Source organism: Anser brachyrhynchus (genome assembly GCF_964034855.1).
Source record: "Anser brachyrhynchus genome assembly, chromosome: 22".
Classification (NCBI taxonomy): domain Eukaryota; kingdom Metazoa; phylum Chordata; class Aves; order Anseriformes; family Anatidae; genus Anser; species Anser brachyrhynchus.
This window is the reverse complement of record NC_137715.1, coordinates 2,410,338-2,435,419: the sequence shown is the minus strand read 5'-3', so window position 1 is coordinate 2,435,419 and position 25,082 is coordinate 2,410,338. Positions and strand designations below refer to the sequence as shown.

Here is a 25,082-nt window from a genome sequence, read left to right as displayed (position 1 = left end):
TGCCCGTGATGCCCTCAGCCCTCGTTCCCTGTGGCTGCTGCTCCCAGGCAGACCCCGCTGCCAACCACCAGAGCACCCAGACCCTGCGGAGCAGCCGTGCCTCGGGACGAGGCTATCCCATTTTCCCCTTTACCCTGCGAATTGGTACCCATCTTCCCGCAGAACGCTAAAAAAGCCCCGCGAAGCACAACAGCTTGTGGTAGCCTCCCCACCACCCACTTTCCCTCAGAGGCAGGCAAGTATGAATTGCCCAAAAATAGAGATGAAGAGTCCCAGAGGAAGCATATGGCAGATGGGACTAGATCCCTGGCTATCGGGTTTTCCGTCAGCGCTTTAGCTGCGTGATCATCTCGTCTTAGCTGCAAAGCATCGCGCTCCCCATGCCGAGGGGATCGGCTCTGGCTGTTGGGTTAATGCCTGGGAGGCATCCCAGGATGCCTGCTTTGTAGGGCTATGAGGATTTAGCAATCTGGAAGGTAGATTAGGGAGGTTTCCCCAACATTTTAAAGCTGTGATGCCTTTTGAAGTCTGCTGAAAGCAGCAGCCACATGAGGAGCAGGTGAAATTAGCTGGAGGAAACCAGGAGAGAAGAATCGTGTTGCTGCACCGGAGCCTCCCTGGATTTCAAACAGCGCTTTGATAAATTCCTGTCCTGCGGTAAAGATCTCCTAGCACAGCATGTGCTGCAGCAGCCTGGGCGACTTCTCCTGCTGCTGATGGGCCCTGGCACGTGGGTTTGGGAGATGGCCCCTGTGGGGCAGGAACACGGCGCTTTGGTGCCCCCGTCTCCTCTTCCCATTTCTTTCTTCTGTTTTCCTTGTTCCTCCCCTGCTGAAGGCAAGGGGGTAAGGGGTGGAAACTGCCTTTGCTGGCTGCCTTCTGCCACTCCATGCTGCTGGAAGTCAAAGTAAAGTTTCCTCTGCAGATCTGCCCCACGTGTCCGCCTGGTCAAGCACAGCCTGTGGGCGTCCTCCAGGCAACCCAGAGCTGCGTGCTGCAGCCTCCTGAGAGAGCCGACGCTTTTGGGGTCCCAGTCACCTCTACGATCCCTGTGCTGCACACAACAGTGACAAAATGCAAAGCTCGGGCACTCCCCTGGGCTTTCACTGAGGGACCTGGTGGCTGCTGATAGCACCGAGCAACCTCGCAACCCCAGGCAGCGCTCAGCGCAGAGGGAAGGCAGCACCTCCGGAACCGCGGCAGCTGCCGCCTGCAGCCTCTCGCCCGCGTTATCGGCCTCCTGCAAGCACTGGGGGGGGGGGTTCAGCCTGGGCAGGCCCGAGGAAGGGGGCTCTGGTGCTGGACCTGTGCACGCAGCCGTGAGCAGGTAGGAGCAGCGTGAGCTGGCTGTGGCAGATGTTCTTGCCAGATAGAAGAAAGCACAGGCTGCCTCCATCCTTGGCTCTGCTACTGCAGGAAACAAACTTTCACTTAAGCGGTGACTGCATCCAGGATTTAATTAGCTCCGGCTGGCAAGCCCAGCCCTGATAAGATCAGACTGAAGGGAGATTGGCATTTCTATCCTAAACAGCACCACGTTGGGAAGGCCTCTGCGGCTTAGATGTGTGCAGGGAGCCAGCGGGGTCAGGAGCATGAGTGCCCGTCCTCCCGCCCCGATGGCATTCCCACACTTATCTGGGGTGGTTTTAAGCCTGTTTTTTTTTAGCTCTGACCCTTTTCAGCTGATGCTCCCCAGTGCTGAGCTGTGGGAGGAGCGTGCCCTGCCCTCCGTGCAGCCTGCGCCTCCTTGGGCTGAGCCAAGCCCCAGCCTTGGCGCTGGTGCTGGGCGCTGAGCTCGCCGCCCCCCTGCACCCTGCCTGGCTCCTGTTCTGCCTCCCCTGCCGCGGGGCTGAGCAGCGCCTTCGCAGCCCCTCAGGTGCCTGTGGCCAGGCAGGCTCCGGGCTCTGCTCTGAGCCTCTTTGCCCGTTCCCAGGGACTGCAGGGGCTCCTGTCCCTGCCGGGGTACGGACGTGCCCTTTCCAGCTGCTGGCCTGGGGACCAGCCCCGGCTCTGATCTAAAGGCGCAGCCTGCCAGCCCCTGCTGCTGCGTTTCCAGAAAGCAGGGGAGGCAAAGGTGTGTTGGAGCTGCTTTCCGCAGGGCTCATCAGCTCCCTGCAAATCCCTCTTAGAGCAGCATTCCTGCATCCAGTTGGCCTTGCCTGCCCGTCCTCTTACAAACTGGAGGGAGTTCATCTTGAGCTGAAGGAGGGAGGCCAGGGCAAGGAAGCTGGGAAGGGTGGTGGGGAGGTATTTTTACGCTGTAAAACAAAGAGAGAATGTACCATAAGCATGGGAAAATGCTGCCACCCTCGTACCCTTGTAGGGAAGAGGAGCGATACAGTCATCTAGCTTCAGCTTTTCAGGAAAAGATCTTTTTTTTTTTCTTTTTTTTTTTTTCTCCTGTCCTTGTGCATTTTTTGACTTTTCAAAAGTTTTCCTCATTTGTACTGGGATGAACCCAAGTTTTCTGGGAATCTTTGCCAAGAACCTTCTTTTGTATGGCAGGAGAGATAATCAACAGCGCTTGAATTGCCAAGTCCAGATCAGAGAGTCAGTGGGAAGCGAGCAGAAAGCCTCATGCGATGCTCCTGTTCCCTGCCGATTGCCACGGAGCTCGTCAGCCCCAGCTGCTGCTGCTTGGCCCTCCTGGGGCACACACCACAGGGGGAATGTGGCCTTTGGGTGCTCCTGGTACCGGCCGATGGCCCCGGGTGCAGCCGCCGCAGCTCTGCCGACCCAGGCGTGGAGGGCAGGTCCCTGTAATCTTCACGGCTCTCCTCCGTGAGGCTGCTTAGCCGCACTAGGGTGGTGCTGGAGGTGGCGCAGGGTCCTCAGCCCTGGCTGGGGACGTCCCTGGGGCTCTGCGGTGGGGCACAGCTGAGCCGCTGGCCGTGGGCACCTCAGCCCCACTCCTCCATTTGGAGCAGTGCAGCTTGCTCATCCCGCATGCCACTGACGTCTCCCCTATCCCGTCTGACCCAGATTTCTGGTTCCTTCTGCAACAGAAATAGCCTTCAAACTCGCTCCTTTTAGGCATTTCCACCCCCAGAGCTTTCCCTGCATGGCTGCCCCGTGCTTTGCGTGATTCACGGGCTCTCCCCGCTTCCTCCCACCGAGGGCGACCCCTCCTCGCGGGCCGGCTGCTTTGGTGGGAGCCCTGGGCAGCTGAACGAATCCCCCCGAGCAGACAGACCTCTGCCTTGGGAGTGCGAGGGCCTGGAGAAATTGCCACCATCCTTCCTCCACCTCGTGCTGTTCCTTCGGGGCGCTGGGAGGAGCAGCGAGGGTCTCAGCTCTGGCTGCATCTCTGCTAGTGACTCAGGGTTGCCTCCGTGCTGTCTCCTGGTGGCTGTCTAGCCACCAGCTCAAGCACAGCCACGCTAAATAATATTTAATCCCTGCCTCCGAGTCCTCTACCCTACTTTTCTCCTTTCTTTCTTGGTTGCTGCAGACAACCCCGCTCTGCTGCTCTGAGCTGAGCTGTGGCATTTACCCATGAGCAAGGTGTTAGCCGTGACTCAGCCTGCTCCTTGCATTTTCCCATCCACTGTGTCTTAATCTTAACAGCCACCCCCCCTCCTTTTTTTCTCTTTGCTCACAATATGCCAAAACTCTGCTTTTTCCTGTCCCTCGAGAGCCCAGCTCTGGGATCTCCTCAACTTCTGCCTCCAGCAGCACAGTGCTCGACCTTGGCACTGCTTTGCCCCAAGCACGCCCGTGCTGGGCGCTGCTGTGGAGGCGGCTCTTTTGGCCTGACGATTTTGCTGCATTGCCCTTCCCTTTGTGCCTCTTTGCCGCCTTTCTTCCTCCTAGCACGAAAAAAAAAAAAAAAAAAAGAAAATCAGCGGCTGCTTTTCACTCTCGTGGCTTTTCGTGACCTCTCCCTGCTCACCCCAGCACATCTCCTTCCCTTTCAACTGTCAGCTTCTGCCTCTGATCATCCCGTGATAACTCATCTCTGTTGTCCGACTGCTGAACTTCCTTGGCACGCTCCTTGGCTTTCTCCTGAGCTGCCGGGGCTTTGGAGAGCCCCCAGCACAGCGGGAGGGAGCTGAGGGTCCCCCACTGCTCACAGCCCTCGCAGATGCTGGTGACCAGTGAGGTGCTGGAAGTCACTTCCATCGGCCGTATGAACGTGTCCTTGTGCCGTCCCTGGCAGGCAAAGCTGGCACGTGGCGGCAGCATGGGCAGTGGAGCCTGGGGACCCCTCCTCCATCCTCCCCCAGGGCTGCCAGGGCCGGGGCTGGTGCAGGATTTCCTGCCCGGCCATTGGAAATATCGGTCATCTCTGCAATCACCAAAGCTGCTGCTTCTAACAAGAAAATCCTCTTACAGCTGCGGGAAGAAATCAAGCCTGGCCGAGCATCTGGCTTCGCTCCCCTGTGCGGGATGGCTGCAGGAAGGGGCAGGCGAGGAGCAGCGCCGGTGGGGCTCTGTCCCCATCTAATGGCCAGACCTTGGGGACAGCCCTCGCCTGGGCCCACGGAGCAGCGCCGAGGAGGGCAGGGAGTTTTAGGGAGCAAAGGATCCACAGATGGCAGGGAAAGATGCAGGACCCGGGGTGAAGAGGGAGGAGACCCGACCATCTCAACCTCTTTTTCTTCCCTTTCCTTTGCTCTGTTGTTCTCTTCCCTCCTTCCTCCTCCTGCTCTGATGGCCATACATTATGCATCAACAACTCTTTGTCCACGCTGTGCTTGCGGAGAGAAAACCTGGCTCCTGGCGGGTGGGAGATGGAGCCCCTCCAGCGCTGCGGGTGCAGCGGCTGCAGGCTGCAGCGCGTGGGCTCAGCTCCCCCCCCCAGCCGCCTCTCGAGCCCGGCACCCACCCGGGGCTGGGCTGGGGATGAGGGAATGGGGGTCCGGCCCCAGCTCTCCTGCGGGGCCTTGCCCAAGTTTTCGGATGCAAGATTTGGGCAGCTCGAGGTCACCGCCCCTCCTCGCTCCGCGCGGCCCGCAGCCGTTTGCGGTGTGCCCGGTACGCGGCGCATGGCTCAGCCCCAAATGTGCTCCGCGGCGTGGCGGTCACGGCTGTCCTCAGTTGCCATGGAGAATTTTCCTCCTCCCGATGCCCAGAGGAAGGCAGCGCGGGGGGCAGCGATGGGAGCTGCTGCCCCGGCCCCCTGCCCGGCCCCAGCCGTGGCTGTGCCAGGCGCAGATTTTGGTTTCTGTCTGTGCCACCCGTGGGGGTGGCTGCAAATTGCACCCGTGCGCTGCTGCGGGCGAGCCTCGAGCCCAGCGCGGCCATGCGGGGATGAGGATCTGGCTCAGGCCTTGGGTTCGGGTTTCTGTGCTGGGGCAGGAGAGGTTTTGCTTCCCTGAGGAACGTGCTGAGGGGCCCAGAGCCCTGATGGAGGCACCCCTTCTCTTCGGGGCTTTGCACTCCTGCAGCCCGGCCCCTTCCTGCTGGGGTGGCTGTTGACTGTCACACCTTTCTCCCCCCATCTCCGTGCAGGACCGGGTGGCCATCCCCTCCCTGCGCTTCGGTTTGCTCTGCCTGCAGGGGCCTGGGGGCGGCGGGGGCTGGGTCCTGCAGCCCCCCCGAGCACCCTGCAGCTTTGCAGAGCAGCTCCCAGCAGGAACCAGGCACGGCCGGGCTCCAAGCGGGACCGCCGGCTTCCCCACACGCTCCAGATGGGAAGGGACGTGGAGGCAGCACAGCGTCCCTTTTCTGAGACAACAAAATCTATTTGCTGGTGCTGGTTTTGCTCACACATCTGCCGGTGCGTGTATTACTTAGCTGTTATTAAGCCCTCACCAGTCACTGTGAAATTGGGCAGCTCCTCCCGTTTGCATTCCTGCGTGGAGCAGGCTGGGGAATTTCCTCAGCTCCTGCAATATTTCCCCTCCTTGAGCTATCTTTCTGCCTCCCCAGCTCATTCCTGGAGCTCCGGCCTTTTCCCTGTGCTCCTGGAGGCAGAAAGGGGCTGGGCGGCGGCAGTAAAATGATGCTGGAAGGGAACCTGAGGACTCTGTCAGTCTTTTCAGGTGCATTTTTGGAAGAGGGTGGGGATAGGGGGCAGCGCAAAATGCACCTCCCCAGGCCTGCGTGTGGCAGGACGGCCATGGGGGGGCTTGTGCGTGACTGGGTGCATTATAAATGGAAACGTGTGGCTGCACGGCCAGCGTGGGCGGCGGGGCTGGGCACACGGGTGAATGTGAGCATGTGCAGAGGGGGGACAGATGTGTGTGGGATGGCTCCGTGTGAAGCTATGTTAAAAATACGAGCAAGGCAGACACGGGTGCTTCAGATGCTCAGACTTTGCTTCAAAATCTCCCAGGCGAGGCAACGAGGGCGCTGGGCTGGGGGCGGCAGCAAGGGCTTGCGGTGCCCAGGTGATGCTCATCTCTGCGCTCCCACTTCCAGCCACTCGTTTCCTCCTTGGTGGTTTTAAAATGGGGCACAGGCAATTTATTTATTTATTCTGGGGGGAGCGGGCTTGGCGTTGCCTTCTCTGAAGCTCCCTGCTAACTGGGGACGTGGCTCCCCAGCAAAATAGGACCGGTAAGAAAACAATTTTGGTGTCCGCGTGGGTTGGGAGCTTGCTGCTGGGGGAGTTTGCTGTGACCAACAGGAGGGATTTGGGATTTTTGCAGGGCTAATGAGAACGCCCTACTGGCATCAAGGTATTAAACCCCCAGGTGTGGGCTGGCCCCGCTGGGTGTGGGGGAGCTGTGGCACTGACCCCCACCAGCTGAGGGGTCAGGCACCAGGGACTCCTGCTCCCCAAAACCTCTCCGATGTGCTGGAGCCAGAGGCATGAGCTGCCCCAGGCTGCGTGGCAGAGGAGGGAGGATGAGGATGGTGTGCTTCAAGGGGAGGGCTAATTAAAGGCAAGGAGCACCCAAATCTCACCCAGGGGCCTCGTTCCTGGCCCTGCAGAAGGGGATCGAGGTCTCTTTCCTTCTGGGCTGGATGGGAGGAACACGAAAGCAGAGCCTTGGCTCTCAATTATTTATGATCCATTTCTTTTTTTGTCTGATTTGTCCTAAAAAGTCCTTTGAAGCCCCCGCACGCCCTGGTCCCTCTCCAGCCCCAGTGTGTCTCCCAGTCCTCTCTCTGCCTTCTCCACTGCCGGGGCCTTTCTCCTGTGCCCTTTCTGCCCTTTCCCTGGGGGGCAGCTGGTGCAGAATGTGCCCCCGTGCCCAGCTTTGGCCCTCCAAAATGTGCAGGTGCTGCACGCAGTGGTGGCTGCTCCTGTGGTCGTGCTGCTGCAAGGGCAGGGAGAGGGCTTAGGAGCATCTCTGCTTCCCTCTCCTCTCCTCTTTGGGAGGAACCCAGCTGCGATTCTCTGCAGGGGTTTGGTGCTGAGAGCATTTTGGGGTGTGCGTGGAGGAAAGAGCCATCCATGGCAGGATCCTGTCCCTGCAGCTCTCAGCCAAGTCGCAGATGTTGGCTCGCTCGGTGACACACCAGCTCCTGCAGCCGTGCAGTTACGCGCCGTATCTGCTCTCCTCTTTAAATTAAATTCCCATCTCTTGTGGCTGCAGGACTTTCCCTCTCCCTCTGCAAAGCCTCAGAAAACAGAAATAAATAGACTTGTTCTCTTGCAGGCTTTCTTCCAAGAAGCAGGGGATGTGTTCAGGTCATTCCCGTGGTCTTGGGTGGGGATGGCTCCTGCCCCTGCCTGGTGCTGTTGGTGGCAGCGGGGGCTGCGTCCTCCCCGTCCTGTCCTGCCCAGCCCCAGGGCTCGTGGCCGCGGTGCCCCCCCAGGCTCACCCCTGCCCTACCCTGCACGTGCTTTAATGGGCTTCTGGAAAGAGATCACCTCGTGGTATCTGGTGTGCAAGGTTATTGGAAGGAGACCAGCAAAGGTCCATAACCTCTCTGCTGATGAGGATGAAGTGCTTGTTTAATACATTTTAGCTTTCAAATATTTCTCCTTAATGTGTTTTTGAAATGACTGGAGCTCTGAAGGGAATATGTAACTTGTTAGAAAATAGATGTGCCGATTAGACCGCATTTCAGCTCATTTAGAGACATTTCACCACCTCACTTGGATCTGCTGTGATCAAAACTCCTGCCTCCCTGTGAGCTGCGAAGTTGGGGAGCTGTCAGCGGCGTCGCCCCGTGGCGCGGTCCTGTGCTGGGGCTGCTCCATGTGCGCTGGTGTGAGGCTCTGGTGGTGGCGTGGGGAAGCTTTCATCATTGCTGGGTCTGTGTCGGGTTTTCTTGTGTGTTCCCTGTTTGTGGTCGGGGTGGGTCATACCAAGAGGGAGCAGTTTCCACCTTGCTGCTTGAATTTCCCCCTGACACTCTGTAAAAGTTAAATCTACCCCTGGGTTCCTGCCAGGCAGTGGCTTGGGGTCTGGCATGGGAAACCCTGGGGCCGATGGGGAGAGCAGGATCTGTCCCACGCTGGGTCTCCTGCATGGCTTGGGAGGTGCCCGTGCGCAGCTGGCCCTGTGGAGCCGTGCGTTCCCTCCAACACAGGGAGCTTTGGGCTTTCCTGGTGGCATCTGTGAGAGCGGCAGGTTGGGACTGGGTATCAGATGAGATATTTTAATGCTGGGGGAACGTCAGCTCCTCTAGTCTGACCGCCAATGTGACACAGACCGGACAATTGCACTTTGCATTATAAACGCTTCGCCTCTTATTGCATCTCTGAGGCATTCCCGAATCTAACAGCAGTTCCAGGTCTCTTTCCATCCCACTTTTCATTCACCCTTTCTCTTCCCCCTTCCCTCCCTTTTTGCTGTCCCCCCCAGCACGCAGAGCTCCTGGTCTCCCCCTCTCCAAGCACAGCAGGATGCAGTGGCAGGGTGTAAGGAGGAATTGGAGGTGATGGGAGGGTGGGCTCATTACCAGGCAGGGACAAGCGACACGCTGCAGCAGGACACGGCCCCCCTGGCCCACGCATGCCAGGGCGTCCTGCTGCCAGGAGCATGTCAGCCCCATCAAGATGCACTTCGCTGGCTCTGGAAAAGGCTTTTGCCCCACGGATGTTCTCCTAATGGAGCCAGCGCTTCCACGCTCCCCCGTGCCGCTGGGCAGCGGCTCTCCTGATAATGCAGCGCTGCGGGGAGCGTGGGGGCTGCCGGGGGGAGCTGGGGTCTCCTCGACCCTCCCTCCTCCTGGCTGGGGAGGTGCTGGTCGGTGTCACAGCCCCTGTCCCACGGTGGGGGGGGGGGTAAGCAGAGAAAGTCTGTGAGCTGTCCCCGCCCGTCCACAAAACAAAACAGCTCCTTGCTGATTCTTTCTCCTGCCCTTCTCCTGATCTTATGCTCTGGACTTCAGGTTCATTTTCCTTGGCCAGCAGGTGCCAAATGGGGTAAGGCACCAGCAAGGCACCTGTGTGCACCCAGCACACGGTGACCCTATGGGGGCTGCCCTCCCCCCGGGCAGTGGCACTGCCAGATGGGGACTCTGTGTAGGTACCCGGCGTGATGGTGCTCTGCTACAGAGCGCTTGGCTGGCTGCTCACCTGGGGAATCTGCAACTGCCAAGAGCCGGGCAGGTCGTGTTGGATGCAGAGCTGGGAGCTGCTGGTCCCATGGGGTCAGGTACAGGACCCGGGGCTCTGCTGGTGACGCTTCCACCACCTTTTGTGCTTGTTTTCCCCTGACCTACCTCCAGAGCATCCCTGCTGCTGCCCACACAGTGCCACGGCGGTGCAGCAGATGCCGCCCACCCCGCCCCTCTCCCAAGGGCGCACAAGCGTGGCTCTGCCGGCCCCTCCGGAGCAGGGTGTCCCCTGGGTGCCGCTCCCGCGTGTCACCCGCGGGTCCCGGTGCCGGCGGTGCGCGGGGGGCAGCCGCTCCCCGCCCCGCTCCCCGGGGTGCCCCTGGGTGGGCACCTGCCACCCGGCGCGGGGCGGGGGCCTTTAAGAGGGAGCGGAGAGGGGGAGCCGTCTCCCCGCACATTAATCTCTCATGAGCTAATGTGTTTTTCCCATTTGTTCCTTTGTACACCGCCGAGCTGCGCGCTCCCCCGCGCACACACCCGGGCGCGCCCCCGCTCGCTCGCGCTCTGCCGGGGCCTCGCTGGCGGAGGGACGGGAGCGGGAAGGACGGGAGCGAGCGGCGCAGCGATGGGGAATACACCCTCTCAAGGCATGTCACTCTCACTATGTGCACCCATTCTTAAGTAGCAGGTATTTTTTTTTTATTCGTGTGGTTTTTTGGTTTTTTTTTTTCCCTCCTCCTTCCGTGCCGCCGCTGCCCGGGGCTCCGCCGCTCCCGGTACCGGTGGTGGCCGCCCGCGGGGGGCTCCGGTGTTCCGGGGGGGCGGGAGCGGGGCTCGGCCGCCGGAGCCGGGGCTGCGGTACCCCCCCCGCCCCCCCAACCCCCCGCCTCGGCGGCTCCCCCCCGGGCCGGGGGCGCGGCGCTGCCGCTGCTGCTCGGGGCCGGTCGCTGCCGGGGCCGCCGCGCTCCGAAGGGGCGCAGCCGCCGGTCGCGGTCCCGGGGAGGCGGCGGCGGGGTCGGGAGCGGTGGCGGCCGGGGGCGAGGGGGGGGCTCGCCGGGCTGCTGGGGGCGGTCGTGCCCGGCGCTGCCGCGGCGCCGTGCGCGGAACCGGGCGTTGTGCTGCCCGAGCCGGGCGGCGGCTGCGGGCTCGGGGGGTTCCTTCGGGGGGGGGACAGGGGGGCGAGGAGGGGGGCCGCGGGCTGTGCCCCCTCCCGGCTCTCACGCCCCCGTCCTTCCCCCGGCCGCTGCTGGGGCGCGCAGGGTGGGCGAGCCGCGGGGGCGCCCCTTTTGGGGCGTTCGCAGCATCCCTGGGGAGGAGGAGGAGGAGGAAGAAGAGCCTGGCACGTCCCGGGCTGCGCCCGGCCGTGGGGGGGTGGAGGCGGGCAGGGAAACTTAAAATAACTCCGGAGCCCCCCCGCCACCGGGGCTGAAGGAGCCGCCGGGGGGCTGCTCCCCCCCCCGGCTGGGCAGGGGCAGGGCCGGGGGGGGGGGGGTGCGGCCGGGGGTGCGCGGTGCGCTGCGACCCCCGCCGGGCCCTGCCCCGCGCTGGGGCCGTGGCGTGGGGCTGCGCTGCCCGCGGGTGGGGGCCCCTTTGTCTGCCCTGGCGGCGGGCAGCGCCCAGCCTGCGCCCCGCAGCCTCTCCCCTTCTTTGTTCTCCGCATCCTCGCCCTGGCTGCGGGAGGCGGGCGGGGAGCGGCGACGCTCGGGGCCCCGCACCTGCCGGTGCCGGGTGGGTGCTGGCGCCCAACTCCCGGGGAAGTTGGGTTTGGCCGCGCTTGGTCCCCGGGATCGCGCCCGGCCCCGGGGGAGTGTGGGGGGGGGTCGCATCCATCCAGCTCCCTTCTCGGGCTGGGGGTGGGAGGGGGCCCTCCCCTTGGCCGGTCCCTGCGGGGTGTGGATGTCCCCCACCCTGGCACCAGGAGGGGAATTCGGCTGGGTGAGCCCCAAGGACCCCAGACGTGCTCAAGGTCTCCCGGCCTGGCTGCCAGCACCCGGACCCTGGGGGCACCGATGCTTTTCGGTCCCTCTGCTCGCTCCGTGGCTTTTGTGCCCCACCGTGCTGCTGGTGTGGGGGCTGTGCAGGATCCGAGCTGCCCAGAGCCACCTGATCACTCCCACCCCGGCAGTGGCTCTTTCCTCATTTTAATGGGGAATACATTTTCAATGTGCTAATTATTTCCCACCAGACTGCCCCCGAAGACTCCTACATTCACACGATTGTGGAAATGGCTCCGTGCTCCTCCTGGCAGTCCTCGGTGCCCCTGGGAGCTGCTGGTGGGCTGCAAAGCCTTCAGGGGGCTCGGGGGGAGCCTCAGGGCTGCCAAAGGCTGCCTTTGTGCAAAGGGGTCTTAATTCTTTGCCAGGAGCCATCCCTCGCTGCCCAGCAGGATGGGCGGGGGGACACTCAGCCTGTTTGCTCCTGAGCACCCAGCTCATGGCTGGGGAAATGCCCGTGGGGACGGGCTGGAGCGGTCGGTGGGCAGCCTGGGTGTCGCTGGTGTGTGGGCAGTGCTGAGAACTGGTGCGGCGATTGCACTCGTCTGGGTGCTGGTGGTGTTCATGGTGGGGTTGGCATTGGCTCCCCACACGACCTTGGGCAAGCTGCTCGGCTCCCCCACGATGTTTTTTTCCTCTTTCTGGAAATGTGGATAAAGGCTCCTCTCCGCCACACGCTGCTGTGGAGCTGTGGATTTGGGCTGCTCCCCCAAATCCTCCTCCTTCCCTCTGCCGTGTGAGCATCAGCTCGCAGCAAAGGCCCGGCTGGTGGGAAACACCCACCCGTGCCTTCCTTTGCTTTATTTTCCCCCAAGAAATTCTCCATGCCAATTCCTGTGCCATGGGAGCAGGGGTGCCCCGGGTGCCCTTTGCTGCTGCAGGGACCCAGGTGGGAGCTGCCTTGGCACCAGCCAGGAGCGGTGGTCCCCATGGGACCCTGCCACGGGGCTGGAACAGCCCTCTGCCACGGGGAGCGGGGAGGGAGAACACAGCCCAGTGGTGCAGGGTTTAATTATAGAAATTGATCCTCCTCTTTGCCACGCATCGATCCCAGCCAGGGTGCACAGCGGCTCCCCGTGCCCCGGGGACGCTGCCTGGCACGCACAGACACGTGTGTGCGATGCCCACGGCGTGGGGCAGGGCTGGGGCTGGGGGGAGCAGCCCCGCGCACCAGGGAAGGGCCGGGGTCAGGCGGCTGGGGTCTGTTTTGGGGGCCGGAGAGGAGGTGAACATGTGCAGGTGTCTGCAGGGTGCTGTGTGCATGGAGGAGCCCACCGAGGCTCCCGCTGTCAATATTTTATTTCCAGCCATGCTGGGGAGGAAGCGGAGGGAGGCTGCAAGCTGGCGGCGTGTTTTGGAGAGGCTCAGGGAGCAGCAGAGCGGGGTTTGAGTTGGGAGGGTGCAATGTGAGAACGGGGGGAGGAAGGGTGCTGTGCTGCCTCCCTGCTCCTGGGGGGGGCCTTGGCTCTGCCCCCATGTTGTGCCAGGCCTGCTCCTGGCTGAGCACAAGGTGCTGATGGCCCCAGCCCTGCAGATTTCAGCTTGGAGATGCTGGACCTTCAGCAAAGCAGGGTGACGGGGGCTGCCCTGGGGGCTGTGCTTGGGAAGGGGAAGCGTGAGCATGGGGCTGGGCATGGGGAGCTGGTGGGGAGGTATCAGAAGGGCAGAGGCTCCCTTTTGTGCCAGCCCTGTGTCTGCGAAGTTCTCGCATCCCCAGCGGTTTGCTCAGCTGGCTCTTTCCCAGCGGCTGTGGTCAGGTTCCGTGACAGTTATCGTTATTAAAACGCCCCTGGGTGGGGGCGATGAGTGGTGCCTGGTGGGAGAGCCGCAGGGCGGAGAGCAGAGGCTGCTCGGGCCAGCTTTGCAGAATTATTGGCATAAAAAAGCAGCGGGCAATCCCGTTAGCATCACTTGGGGAGGTCTGGGACCTGCGATGGGTTCACACAAGTGGGTCTTACCCACCGGGCGGGCTCCTGCAGCCGTAGCATCGCCGGTGGTGCTGGGAGGTCCCAGCTCATCACCGCCAGCATCTTCAGCTCCGGAGGGGCGAGCGCGTGCTGCCCCCCATCAGCTGCGCCTGCTCCCCACCAAAGGTCCTCATCACCCCCCCCCCTTGGCTGCGCCAGGCTGCAGGTGCACCAAGGCTCAAAGAGGCACTCAGCAAAGGAGCTTAAATGCTTGTTAAAAAATTACTGATTTGCTCCTCGCCACCCAATGGGGATAATAAAACTTTGCTGTCAGCTGTTTTTATTTTTTTTTTCCCTCCCCCTGCATGGTTTCCACTTTCAGAATAAATGCAAATGAAGATTTAAAAAAAAAACAACACACATCACATCTCAAACAGAAGGACTGATGGAAAGGGCTGGGTGGGGGCGGGAGGAAGTGTAAGGGGGGGGACAAACACTTAGGGTTTGTTTGTGTTTTTTTTTTTTTCTTTTTTTCCCTATGCTGAAATGTTCTGATTGCAAAGGGAGGAGGGCAGAGGAAGATGATGCATTTGCGTTTGTAGCACAGCTAACGGTGCTAGGTTGGGAAATCGAGCATCTGTACTCTCCCCAAACTGGGAACCAGCGTCACAGCCAAACTGGGAAAGGGGACTTGGAGAGAAGCTGCTTTTTCTCCCGGTCAATCCCCGCAGCTCCTGGCTGAGGTGTCCCCCTCCTGCCTCCTCCAGCCCTCAGGAAGGGATGTCCGGAGGAGGCGGTGAGCACGGCGATCGGCCGCTCTGGCTGGCGTTGTCGGATCTCCTCCAGCCCTAGTTTATACATTTCAATTACAGCCTGTTAAAAGCCTCCGTGTTTCAGGAGCTGCCCAGATTTACGGCTCCTGTCCTGCGGCCAGCTCAGGACTCCATGGAGGTGCCTGCTGGTGCAGCTCCTGCCTGGGGGCTGCAGCAGAGTGGGGTGGTGCTGGTGGATTTGCAGGCTTACAACCACGATGGTGGGAGGCAGCATTCAGCCTGAGACCTGCCACCATTTCCCCCACCTCCCCTCTCCCCAAGTGCGTTTTCCTTGTGAGCACCCTGGGGTTAGGGGCACCAAAATCTGATGGTCGGTGGCTCTCGTTAATTGGCCTCATTACCTCGGCGGCAGGGATGCCCGATGTGGGGAGAGGAGGCTGCAAGCCCTGACCCAGACTCTTGACTCCTAGAGATGGTTTTGAATGGTGGATGTGGCGTCTGGTTTGTTCTTCGTAGTTTGCTTTCACGTGGGATGTTTTGAGCTGAAATGGGACCAGACGCAGAATGGCAGCAGCTCAGACCCTGGACCTGGCTGAGCCAGAATGGACCCGGCAGCTCGGTGTGGGGGCAGTGGGATGGGATTTCAGGGTGATGCTTTCCCCGGTGTAGGATTTCCCCTTAGTCCTTTACAAGCCCCTGGTTCACTGCAGGTCCCTGATGCGAGCAGGGGAGGAGAAGAAACAGAAAGGATGAAAAGGAAGAGGGAAATCCAAGGATGAGCAGTGAGAAAAGGGCCATGGTGGGACCTGGGCTGCGGCACGGGGCAGGGTGCAGCAGGGCAGCGGTGGCCCGGCCTCATCTCTTGCTCTGCACAAATTCCCTGCTGGACGCCGTCTGCATCGCTGTGGGCAGTGCACGTTTCTAAAACGCTGCCGTGTTTCAGAGGCCAAATTCCTTAAAAATTTGTGTACGCAAGCATCTTGTGAACCTGACATCGGCCTTGGGGAACATCCTTGCCCACCTCCTGCCCTGCCTGGAAGCTCCTCGGTGCCCGCACGCAGCAGGGCCCCGACGGTTCTGGGTGACCCCACCAAAGCCCCCGGTGCCTGCTGGAGCCGAGGCTGCAGCTCGGCCACCCCAAGTGGCACGGGGCAAGGGTGGGAAAGAACCACCTGTCGGGCTGCTGTCCTTCCTTCCGTCCTTCTTTCCTTCCTTCTGCGGCTGCCGTCGCGCTTGGCAAGGGCAGAGCAGGAGAGGACCAAACTCTCCCCTCCCGTGTTATTTGGAGGGATGCTGTCACGGCGCTCAGGGTTTTTATTTGGCTCGGCGGTTTTATGTTAATGAACTCGCTCTCTCGCACGCTGAAAAGAGAAGGGAAAAAGTGTCACTTTGGATCTTCATGCATGGAAAAATACAGCACCTCCCTCCTGCAATTAGAGTTGGATCTCGGGGAAGGCGCGCGGAGGCAGGGAGGGCTGCAGGCACGGGTGTCCGCCTCGCAGAGGCAGCCGCCGGCTGAGCCCCCCGGGGCCAGCTCCCGTCCCTCTGGGCCGTCCTGTGCCAGCTCCTGGCTTCACTGTCTGGCTCTCAGCAGCCTGCTGGTCCCAGCTGGGGAGAGGCCCAGAGCCCGCGTTTGCTCCTCTTCACCCATGGCTCACGCCCATGCATGCACGCTGCATCCCAGCACCGTGGCACGGGGTCCTGCCAGCCCTGCACCACGTCCCCCGTAGGAACTGGGGACGGGGCTTTTGGGGTCACAGCTAAACGGCCCCGATGCCACCAGCGAGCAGCAGAGCAGAGGCAGCGCCTGCCTGCTCGGCCGTGCAACAGGCAGCCCCAGCGTTGCCTGAGGACTGCAGAATCTGTCTCATTTCAGGAGGATTAATGATTCCAGCATAATTTGAAAAACATTATATGGCTCATTAAAAACACATTGCCCAGACCAAACAGAGCGGGTGCGTGTTCCCAGGCCTGCCAGCCGCCTCCCCGTGCCAGCCTGTGGCGTCGCCCTCTGCCCGCTGGGCCACGGGGGGTGATGGTGAAGCCGAAGGCTGCGCTCGAACCATGCCCAGTCGGGTGCGTGGGGCGGCCGTCGCCCTCCTCCCTCCTGCGCCCGCTTCTGGGAGCGGCCGGGGGCAGCCAGCCAGGACACCGCGTCCCCTGGGGGATTTTGGTGGTGCCGAGGTGTGGATGCACTTTGGGGAAAAGACACGGGTGCGTGGGTGTTGGGAGCATCCTCTGCCCTCGCCTGCTCTCCAAAGGGTGCCCTCACAGAGCCACCAAGCTCCAGCTGAGCGCAGGAGGCTCCTGGGGGGCCCTCGGCCCCCCAAAGGGGTCCCTGTTTTCCCAGGGCCCAGTGGGGAGAAGGGGAGCAGCGCGCCTCCTTCCCCCTGCGCCCGCTCCCTTTCTCCCTGCTCCCTTCCCGCACGCCTCCTCCTTTCTCTCGCCTTCGCTGCTTCCTTTCAACTCTGCCTGCGGTGGGGGGAATCAAAGAGGAGAGCAGTTTGGGATTTTCAGTCCTTCCTCATCCGCTGCACTGCGTGAAAAGCAAAGCCTCTGAAGGACACTCAAGGACGCTGCGATGGCGCGTTCCCGCTCCGCTCCCTGCCCTCCTCCTCCTCCTCTTCCTCTTCCTCCTCCTCCTCCTGTTTTGCCGAAAGCAGCGCCTGGGCAGTGGCTGCTGGCGGGGCCGGGGCTCGCAGTGCTGCCTGGGACCGGCGGTGTGATGCGACACCCTGTCCCTGTGCCAGGTCCCTCGGGGCGGTGACGGAGGTCTTGGACAGGTGACAGGGAGCCCCGCTCCTCCCTCGGGGCTCGCACTGGGGTGCAAAGCAAAAAACCCTGCTCCTGCTGCCCGCTGCCGGATTGGGGCAGGGCGGCTGCGGTCCGGGCACTGCCTGGGTCTCCGTCCCCGGGATGGGGGGACCAGGAGGGAATTGCTCAGCACCCCCCAGTTCAGCACCTCAGGTGCTCCGCAGATGACGACGATTTGCTGTTCTCAGCTGCCATTCCCGGCTCCCCATGAGACAAGGCCGTTATCTCCCTGCCACGCAGGGAAGCCGAGGGGCTTGGAGGGCAAGGTCTCGGCCCAAGGTTGCTCAGGGCAAAGTGGAGGCTGAAACCAGGAGCATGAGCCACGATGGGGGTCTTGGCTTGGGGGGTCCGTAGCAGGGGCAGCACCCAGAGCTTTTTCCTCCCCCCTACACCATGAAAATCACAAGGATGAGATCAGAGAGTTCATGGAAGAAGGAGCCGTGGAAAACCTCGTGTAAGAGGAGCCACGTTTGTCCCCTGCTTTTTCTATTTCCACCAGAAAAGACGCGCTTCGTCACTCGGGTCTCATTGCTACTGGGGTAGAGGAAGGGCGTTTTGTGAGCATGACCCCGCTGTGGGAGGGGGCATTGCCCCTTGCACCCCACTGGGCCAGCACCTCCAACCCCCAGGCTCCGCTGCCCCTCTGGGTGCCCCGGCCCCAGCCCCCTGCCCTCCTGCTGGGTCCCACGGCCACAAGCAGCCACAAATTCACTCCAGAGCATTTCCTGGCACTTCACAAGACATGGCATCGATAATTAAACCTGAACTGCAATTATCAACACAAATGAACAAAGCCCGGTTAGGAAGGATTTTCCACTTTTATTTCGTGCTTCTTGTTCTTCTCCCATTATGCCTTTAAGATTATTTACTCGCTCTGTGCGTGAAATCCATTCGCACACCACGAGACTTGGGATTTGTTCCCTGTGCCACAGGAGCGTGCGGCCCCAGCCAGTCCTGGTGGTGGGAGAGAGGGGTAAACATCACAACCGACCCCCCCCCTTGGTCTGAGGTTGAAGACCCCCCCAAAAGCCAGGGTTGCCAAAGCCATCTGCAGCTGTCAGCTTCGCTCGCTGGGGCTGCAGCCATGGAAACAGCGTTCATCACCCTCCTCCTCCTCCTTCATCTCCTCCTCCTCCTCCTCCTTGCTGGGGAGGGGGCCCCGCGGAGCCCCTGCGCTGCCCGGCCTCACCCAGGGGCTGCACCCCGAGGGCAGCGATGGGAGCGAGGGCACGGGGAGAGGAGCCAGGCTGGGGACGAGGGGACAGACGTCCCATGGCGTGGGCGTGATGGATGAGCTGGGCGCAATGAATGAGGTCCTTGTGTGTGCCAGGATCTGGTCCCCTGCCCTCCCCGCTGTCCCCTGCCCTCCCCGCTGTCCCCTGCCCGCCCCCGCCCCTGTCACCCCGCTCCTCCTGCACACAGGCTGGCAGCACAGTGAGGCAGGGGAAGAAATCCACCCTGGCCCTAAAGACAAAGGCTCCAAGCAGCCCTTGGCAAACGCCCAGCACTGCCCGGGCTCTGTCCTGCTGCAGGCAGGAGGCTGGGGGCATTCAGAGCCGGGGACAGCCATTTGGGGGGCCCTGTGTAGCTGCCACCCCTCCCCGTGCCCACCCAGCTCCGCTCTCAGCGTCGGGTTTGCCCACGGGGAGCAGTCAGCGCGAGCAGGCGCTTTTCGGTGCTGTCGTTTCGGAGCCGCCGTTTGCCCCCGCGGGGGGCTGGCGATCCCGGGACAGGCTGTGCTTGGGTTTGGGGTACAGCGAGGGCGCAGCTTCGGGAAGGGTCCCGACTTGTGTTTGCCAGAACAGGGCCGCAGCAAGTCCGTCCCGTCTGAGTGCCCCTCGCCCTTGCGTGCGCACGGCCCCCGCTCCCAGGCTGCAGCTGGTGCTGGGGCCGAGCTGGGCAGGGTCCCCGTGGGGACAGCCCAGGAGGAGCGGGGCGGTTTGGGGGCGAGCCTCTATGCTGGGGGTGCGGGTGCAGGGGCTGCTGCTCGTGTGCCCCCACGGTGGGGTGATGCCAGGGGTATCCAGCCGTGGGGCGCAGCCCGGCCCCCCAGCACGCACCTCGCTGTGTTTCATTCTCAGATGCTTTCTGCTGCTGCTCTTTTGTTTCAGAGTTATTGTGTGTTTGCTTGCTCTGATTTATTTGTTTATTCCCCTCCATCCCCGGCGAACTTTTCCGCCTGGATCGCGTTCATTCATGAATCTCCTCCTTTCCTGTCCCTAACCAGGGCTCGATCGAATTGCAGGAGGGAAGAAGCCAGGACTCTGTTCCCTTTGTTTAAAGTCACCAGGTTAGTACCGGGGCCGGGGGCCAGCAGTGCGCTCCTCCCCACCCTGCGTGTTTCGTGTCCATGTTCGCTCCCTCCCCGACCCCCTCCTGGGTGCAGGGGGCGGTGGGAAGGCAGCACCTGCGGTCCTGCCCGGGCTGCTGCCTGCAGCTGGAGGTGTTGCTGCTGCTCCCCGAGGGACCGGCTCTCCCCCAGCAAGCCCCGCAGCCTGCAAGGTTTGGGGCTTTTCCCTGCTGGGGACGGGGTGGGAGGTGTTTGGAGGGGGGGGAGCTGTGCCGGCTCTCTGGGGTTAGGTGAGGAGGCAGGTGCCTTCGCTGGGAGCTGGCTGGTGGACGCGTGGCTGGTTTAGAGAAACTGTAAGAGGGAAATGTGGCGGAATCTGTTCAGTAGCAACCCCTGCTGGGTCTGTCATAATAATAGATTTTATTTCTGTGGCATCTGTCGGCCTCTAATGGGCTGGGTGTTCACATTGCCAGCGATGGTTCCAGCGTCTCGGCAAAGATTTCAGCGCTTCTTTTTGGGGAGGCTGAGACGTGCACCAGAGCCCTGTCAATCAGGGCAGCAGCTCCGAGCTAAAATTATCCTGGGAGCAGCGGCACCCGTCAGTCCCGGCCCAGGCGATGGGGAGACCGCCCGCAGAGAGCCTCCCTTCCTCCAGCAGCTCCCTGGCTCTCCGAGGGCCTCTTCCTCACGGGGCTGAGCCCCAGGCACCATCCCACCCGTGCCTTCTGCTTTAGGTTTGGTCATCCGGGCCTTCGGTGATCTCCTGCCATGGAGCAGGAGGGTTTTCAGTGCCTGAAGGCAAGGGGAGCCGCACCGAGGGGCCGTCTGAGGGCTGCGCGTCGCTGTCGTGCAGCTGAGTCCCAGCAGAGCAGGGCTGCGCCGGGGAGGATGGCCTGGAGGTGGAGGAAATCAAGCTTGTAATGCGCGGGGTGTGCCAGGCCCGCTCACACGAGAGCCGTCGTGGTGGAAAAGCAAGGTGCTGGAACGGCGCGCTGTAATTTAATTGCATTTCCTGCGCACGCCTTGTTGAGTTGTAATGAACACGTTACCCCGAAAGGGGAGTGGGGAAGCGGGATGAAGACAGCAGCCCACGGCCGGGCCACGCATCCATATGGGGACCTGCCCGAGGCGCTGAGCGCTGCTCTAGCTCGTTTGCCGTCCCAGAATTACACATGCAATTAACTTCCTGGCTCCGAAAGGCGAGCACGCTTGCCCCTCAGCTGGAGAGCAGATTGCGCGGCTGCTTCCTCGGGACCCTGCAGGAAGGAGGTCTCGGAGCCTGTGCTCGTGGTGCTGTCGGTGGGGTTTGCATGTTGGCTCCGTGCACGGCGTCGCAGCCCCGCCGGTTCCACCGCCGCTGTTCGTGGCCTCCCACCCGTGGAGGGCTGCGGGTCCTGCTGGCGCCGAGCCTCAGCACGCGGGGGAGACGCAGCGTCGCGGTGATGCTTCGCTGGGATTCACGTTCTTGAACCATCCGGGCAGCGCCTGGGGGTGTTGAGACGAGCACAGCAAGGGGAAGGGTGCAGGGAAGGGATGGGATCTGTGCATCTGTAGAGTTTGTGGGCTCTTTTCAGGACCTCAAAAGACCTTTCCGATAACCCGGTTTGATCCCACCCACGTAACGCGGGCCATGCAGTCTCGGCAGTCACTCTTCCACCAAGACCGTCGCTTCTGGCTGAGCCGGAGTTTGTCTTTCAGTAGAACACCCTGCCTTGATTTAACGGTGGGAAGTGATGGAGAAACCACCCCTTGGTGCAGGCTGTTCCCAGGCCCCGTTAAGCACATCTGCCTTCTCTTGTCTGTATTCCTGACGCTTCAGCTTCCAGCTATCAGATCTTGTTCTGCCTTTGTCTGAACAAGATTAAAGAGCCCCTGCTCTCAGAAGCTGCATCCTTGTGGAGGTGAACACAGAGACAGTTATAAGGTCATCCTGCAGACACGTAATGATGCCAGTTAATGAGCATGTCTCCTGCGCAAAGAGGCAGGTTCGACCCCTTCCCAAAGGCTGCAAGCCCTGGCTGGGCTGGCGGAGCTGCTGCTCGGCAGCCGCTTGAGAAGCAGTGGAAACGGGAACGGCTCCTTCGTCCGTGTTGGGTGCGTGGTGCGGGGTCACCCTTGGGCAGGGCTGCTCCTGCCCACAGTCCCCGGAGGCAGCCAAGGGAGGCTTTCCAGGCATCCCAGTGCCATGCGGGTTTGGCTTTTGTTTCCCAAAGAGATGTTGGACATCCCGCTGGGCATCGACAGGGTGCAACAGCGACTTGGCTCCTGGCCCCGAGCCCCGGGGCCAGGTGGGGGGCAGCAGGGACCCTCTGTGTGTGCGTCCCCACTGCCAGGCAGAGGGGCAGTGTCTGGGTCGCACAGACCACAGGGGCCTGGGCTGCCCCCACCCCGCTGCCTGGCAGCTCCCGCTCCCCTCTCGCCTTGCCGGCACTCCCTGAGTCAGGGTGCCAAAGCAGCCCGCGCTGTCTGAGTGCTTATTCGCAATCAAGCAACCCAAGGAGGAATAATTCACCGAGTCAACGGCTTTTTAATATCTCTGCGCTTTAAGTCAATTTTCAGTGCACTCATTTGCCTTTTAATTAAAATTATTGCTTCTCCCTCACATGCGTCTCCCCCTTGCTTCTAAAACCAGCAAGCCAGCAGCCTCCCCCCTTCCCTGGCGTTGTCAGAGCCGCCCAGCCGCTGGCTCCTCCTGGGCGGGAGCCGTACCCGGGCTTCCTCGCTGCTGCTGGCAGCTGGGGATGGTCTCGCCTCTGTTTTTCGGACTGTTGTAGTAACACGGGTGGCTGCCCCGGCCAGCCTGGCCAGGCTGAGCATGGATCCGGCCCGCTCCCAGCTGCTGTTTTGGGCACCGGCCCTCCCCAGAGGCTGCAGAGGGAGTGCTGCGGGAGGCTGGGGCAGGAGCTGGTGCCCCTTCCCCACCCAGTGACAGCCGGGTGCCAAGCCCCGTGGGTACTGGAGCAGCCTCTGAGCACGGCTGTGGGGTGCTGACCCCTGGGTGATGGGGGACTGGGGGGGCCTGATGGGGTGGGGGTGCCCAGGGCAGCCCAGAGCTGTCCCTGGAGCAGCGCTGGGACGGGTGGGAGCAGCCTGAGCCCCTCTCCCTGCTCTGCTCCCCACGCGGCGTCTGCGGCGCTGCACTGACAGGTGCCGGGCTGACGAGCTGCAGACTTGTCAGCGCCGGTGATGCACCTATAATTACTGTCTGATGTGCCAGAATTAGACTGGGAGCCGAGGAGTTTGATGCAGACGTGAGTGTCCTTGGTTGCCAGCGAGCGCTTTAACAAGCGCGGGGCTGCGGCTGCTGGGGGGCCGCTTCCCGGCCCCCTGGGGTCACCTCCTGGGGAGGAGCACAAGGAGTGGGTACGTGGCTGGGGCACGAGACCCGACCCTGAGTCACGTCGCGTGGTGGTCCTCGGCTGATCCCTGCTGTCGGGCAGAGCAGCGATGCCTCTTCCCAGCCCCGCACACGGGGTTGAACCTCCCCGTCCCGCAGCCGAGCTCCTTCCCCAGCATTTTGTCGGTGTCAGGCCCAGCTCACAGCTGCGGGCAGCTCCCGGGATGGCTGTGTGTCCTTCAGTGTCTCGGCTCGAGTCAGATTTATCGACCGCCTTCAGCTCCTGCCTTCCCTTCCCATTTCTCACCGCGGTTTCTGGTTTCTCAGCCCCACTTCCATCCGAGGCTCTGGCTCGCTGTCACCGGCCCCGCTCGATGTGAGCGAAGGGCACCCCCAGCCTGCGCCAAGGCGTTAGCGCCTTTATCATGGTCCAAGGCCTGCAATTCACATTGCAAGAACCAATAAATGGGAATGATTCAGAATCATTTAGCAGCTTCTGCTCAGGAAGAGAGAGACCAGGACCTCAATTAAGCCATTTGTAAATTGTTAATTTAAGCTTTTCACTCAGATGCCTTAAATTGTTCCCTCCTGCAGTTTACAAATGGGTAAAGAGCACAGAAATATAAATGGAGCGGTGGGGAAATGCCATTTAGTTACCGTTTTCGGCAGTGGTAATAGTACTGTAGCTAACAGCGCTCCGACTTAAATCAGAGCAAACCAGGGCTCTCCTTTACCGACAGCGCGCGGGGACCGCTGGTGCCCAGGGGCTGGAGGACCTGGAGCGGAGGCGTCGAGGCTGTGCTGCCGCCTCGGGATACGGGGCTGGGGCTGCCAAAAGCCCTGTGCAGCCCCGGGACTGCGCAGCCCCTGGTGCGAAGCCACTGCTGTCCTTTGCTTCTCTGTCACAGCCCTGTTGTGTCCGTCCCTGCGCCAACCGCTCCCTCCTCCGGGCCCCATCTTTCACGGGCGAGGACGAACGCGCTCCTGCTGCGAGGATAAGGTCGTGCCTCGCCGCACTGATAAGGGTGCGTCACATCCGTTGTCACCCCCGCCAGCCCCCCCGGCCACCGGTGATTGCAGCGTGGGAGTTTCCAGGTTATCAGTTCCGGGGCTTAAGCAGCACGATGCTGGTTACCGAGCAGCCCCGGCTGCGTAACGGAGCTGGGGCTGGGGGGACGGCAGCACGGCGTGGCTTGTGACAAGTGTCCCTGTCCCCACGAGCGGGGATGAGCTCACCCGGGTGCCCTGTTTGGCAGGGGTTTTGCTTGGGAGAGGCTGATAAAGCCGAGGAAGGTGGAGGCTGTTTAACGCAGCAAAGGACACATCTCCTGCTCCCCCCACCGTGGGACGGGGCTCAGCCCAGGATCGCTCCGCGTCTCACGGAGCGGGATTTGCAGCGTCTGCGTTCAGCAAGTGAGCAAGGGGAGACGGGTGCCGAGGCGCTGCGAGGGCTTGGTCCCGCGCCACCGCGCCGGCTGGGAGCCGCGCGCCGCCGGAGGTGTCGCTTCGGCAGCTCGGGGCCGGGCTGTGCTGCCAGGCATCACCGGGACGGGGCTGCTCGGGGGACGAGCTCTCACTTGACGCTTCCCCAGGTGGCTTTGGCTGCCTCACCAGCTGGGGAGCAGAGCCCCAGCCCCGCGGGCTCGCCGAGCGGGAACAGCTTGGGCTGCGAGCAGAGAGGAGCCGCGGCGCACGGAGGCACCGGTGCCCGTGGGCGGCTGGCGGGGACGGGGCGCGCGGCGGGGCCCTGGCAGTGCCAAGTCCTTCCCGCAGCTCCACCTGCCAGCACTTGGCAGGTCCCGGTGCCGATCTGCGGCGCCCATGACAGCCCCGCCAGCGCTGCCGCGCGATGCCAGCCTCGGCAGATGTTGCCGGCAGCCTCGGCAGGCGGAGCAGCCACGTGGCCCTGGTGTCTCACAGGGATCTGTTCCCCTGCTCCCCCAGCGAGGCTGAGCCATCTTCAGGGCTGCCTTGATGCCTCCAGGTTCTCGCTGGGGTTTAAGGAGTATTTATTACTCAAGAACGTATCAGTCATCAGCTGGCTGAGTTTTATAAGAAATTACGTTCCCCAGCCCTTCAACTGTGAAAATGCATTTAGCCGTGTGATGTCAAAGGTCTCCAATGGATTTTTTTTTTCCTAATCTGGCTTCCTCCCATTTCTGATAGTAGCAGCCATGATCTGTCTCCTGGTGTGGTGCAACCATTGGCCTCTGAAATGGAAAAGGCCTTTTGGTCCCTGTCCCAAGCCTGGTGCTGCTCTGTGCCTGTGCCTGAGCCTCTTCCCTGCGTGCAGACACCCCAAGGACCGGGATAAAGCCTGGTCTGAGCAGCCTGCCCCTGGTCACACAGCTGGGGGACATCCTGCCCCTCTGGTCAGGGGCAGAGCTCATCCTTGTGGGAGCTTTCCTGGGCACTGCTGCTCGTTAGCCTGCGATATCTGGGCATTTGAACGGCGCACAATAGCTCCACTGTGCGCGGCGTGTTAGGGCGCCGCGTGCATGAACATTGCTGTATAGACTGCGTGCGGAGCGCGGCGGGGCCGGAGCTGTGCCGTGTGCGAGC

General features: G+C 61.9%; 1 protein-coding gene across 7 annotated transcripts in view; it reads left to right on the top strand.

Annotated features, from left to right (window-relative positions):
- The window catches only part of SRCIN1 (SRC kinase signaling inhibitor 1), a gene marked incomplete at its 3' end in the record, with an annotated part of 101,077 nt that overhangs the window by 19,502 nt on the left and 56,493 nt on the right, over positions 1 to 25,082 (top strand). Inside the window, exons 1-2 of one of the 7 annotated variants that reach the window (XM_080565139.1) lie at positions 9,573 to 10,052; positions 19,121 to 19,183. The exons of 1 other annotated variant lie outside the window; for it this stretch is intronic. In XM_080565139.1, coding sequence (XP_080421265.1) covers positions 9,881 to 10,052; positions 19,121 to 19,183 — 235 coding nt within the window. In that variant the 5' untranslated portion in view covers positions 9,573 to 9,880. Of the gene's footprint in view, positions 1 to 9,572; positions 10,094 to 19,120; positions 19,184 to 22,869; positions 23,934 to 25,082 lie in introns of those variants that run through there. 5 more of the 7 variants (XM_080565136.1, XM_080565144.1, XM_080565141.1 and 2 more) reach the window with 5 other exon arrangements.